General features: G+C 27.3%; 1 protein-coding gene across 1 annotated transcript in view; it reads right to left on the bottom strand.

Annotated features, from left to right (window-relative positions):
• Positions 1-1243: 1243 nt before the first annotated feature.
• The window catches only part of LOC117170057, a 2656-nt gene continuing 2550 nt past the window's right edge, over positions 1244-1349 (bottom strand). Inside the window, exon 3 of the mRNA XM_033356576.1 lies at positions 1244-1343. Within this exon, the coding sequence (XP_033212467.1) occupies positions 1244-1343 (100 nt within the window). The remainder of the gene's footprint in view (positions 1344-1349) is intronic.

The following is a 1349-nucleotide window of genomic DNA, read 5'->3' as shown; positions in this document are numbered from 1 at the left end:
CTTCAAGCGAAAACCAGAAAGCATGAATTTTCAACAAAATATTTGAATTCTGAAACAAAACCTAATTATTTTCAACCGACCATTTGCATTTGTAAGGAAAACGGATTCACTCTTCATCAAAGAATAATTTTCTACGAAGAAAGACGAATCAAAAAAGAAATGAATTTTCGATCAGAAAAGATCAATTTTACATTTTAAATATCAATTTTTGACCTGAAATTAAATACTAACATTTTTAGTTAAAAAATACATTCTGAAGAAATGAAACGAGTTTTAAAATCAAATAATGAATTTTTAAAATCGGATATTAATGTTTAAGAAAGAAGTTGCACATTGAAACAAAGTGTTAACTTGTCATCTAAGAAGGTGATTTCTTACCAAATGGTTAGAAAGTCGACTAAAAGGTTATACATTTAACCAAAACAATTAATTTTTTAACAAGAGTGGAATTTTCAAACTAAAAAAAATTAATTTTTACTCAAGAAGGACACTTTTTTATTATAAAATTAAAATTTTAAATTAAAAATTAAACTTACAAAATAGAAAAAAAACAACTACACTCTTATAAAAATTAATAAATTTAAAAAAGTTTTAACTTCAAAAATAATTAGGTAAAGTGTATTGTTTACTATTCATACTGTATATACTTAAGTTGTAAGAGAAATTTGGATTTTGTACACATTGTTTGGGTTTGAATAGCTAGTCTTGAAGGAAAAGAATTATTGCGATATTGTTTAATAGTGCCTTTGTTTATTTATAAGATTCAAAATATATGATCTGTAGATTGAATTATATATTCAAAGGACATCCTGTGACGAACCTAAAATGTTAAAGAATAGAGGTCGTCCATAAATTACGTAAGACGATTTTTGTCCCACCCCCATAAATTTTACGTAAAATGTTTAAAGTAAGACAAATTTTTGGAAAGCATGATTTACGCCCATGGCATCACGTATTACATTCTTACAGATATAATCAAATTTAATTAACTGATCAGCTTAGGTGGAAGAATAAAATTGTATAATTATTGAATAAACAAAAAACAAAATCATTAATTAAATAAGCAGTGAAAAGTTTGTGAATATTTCGGACAAAAAGGTATGCCTAAAATTCAATTGATAATCTGTTGCGTTAAAAAAGAATATAAAATAAAGAACAAAATGTTGGAAAAAAATCGTCAGTAAAATAATCATCCAACCCCATCTTGCACACCGTAAGGTTCTATAAGAAACCCGTTGTCCCACTACAGTCCCCTAAGCGCCCTAGTTACTTTTTGCTGGAGGACTGCATGGAAATTGTATCGCTTGCGTTCTTTCCTTCTCACCATTTCATTCAAAGGTGCACTATAT

This window comes from Belonocnema kinseyi, chromosome 3, assembly GCF_010883055.1.
Source record: "Belonocnema kinseyi isolate 2016_QV_RU_SX_M_011 chromosome 3, B_treatae_v1, whole genome shotgun sequence".
Taxonomy (NCBI): domain Eukaryota; kingdom Metazoa; phylum Arthropoda; class Insecta; order Hymenoptera; family Cynipidae; genus Belonocnema; species Belonocnema kinseyi.
Note: the sequence above shows the minus strand (reverse complement) of the source record. Positions and strands in the feature narration are given on the sequence as shown.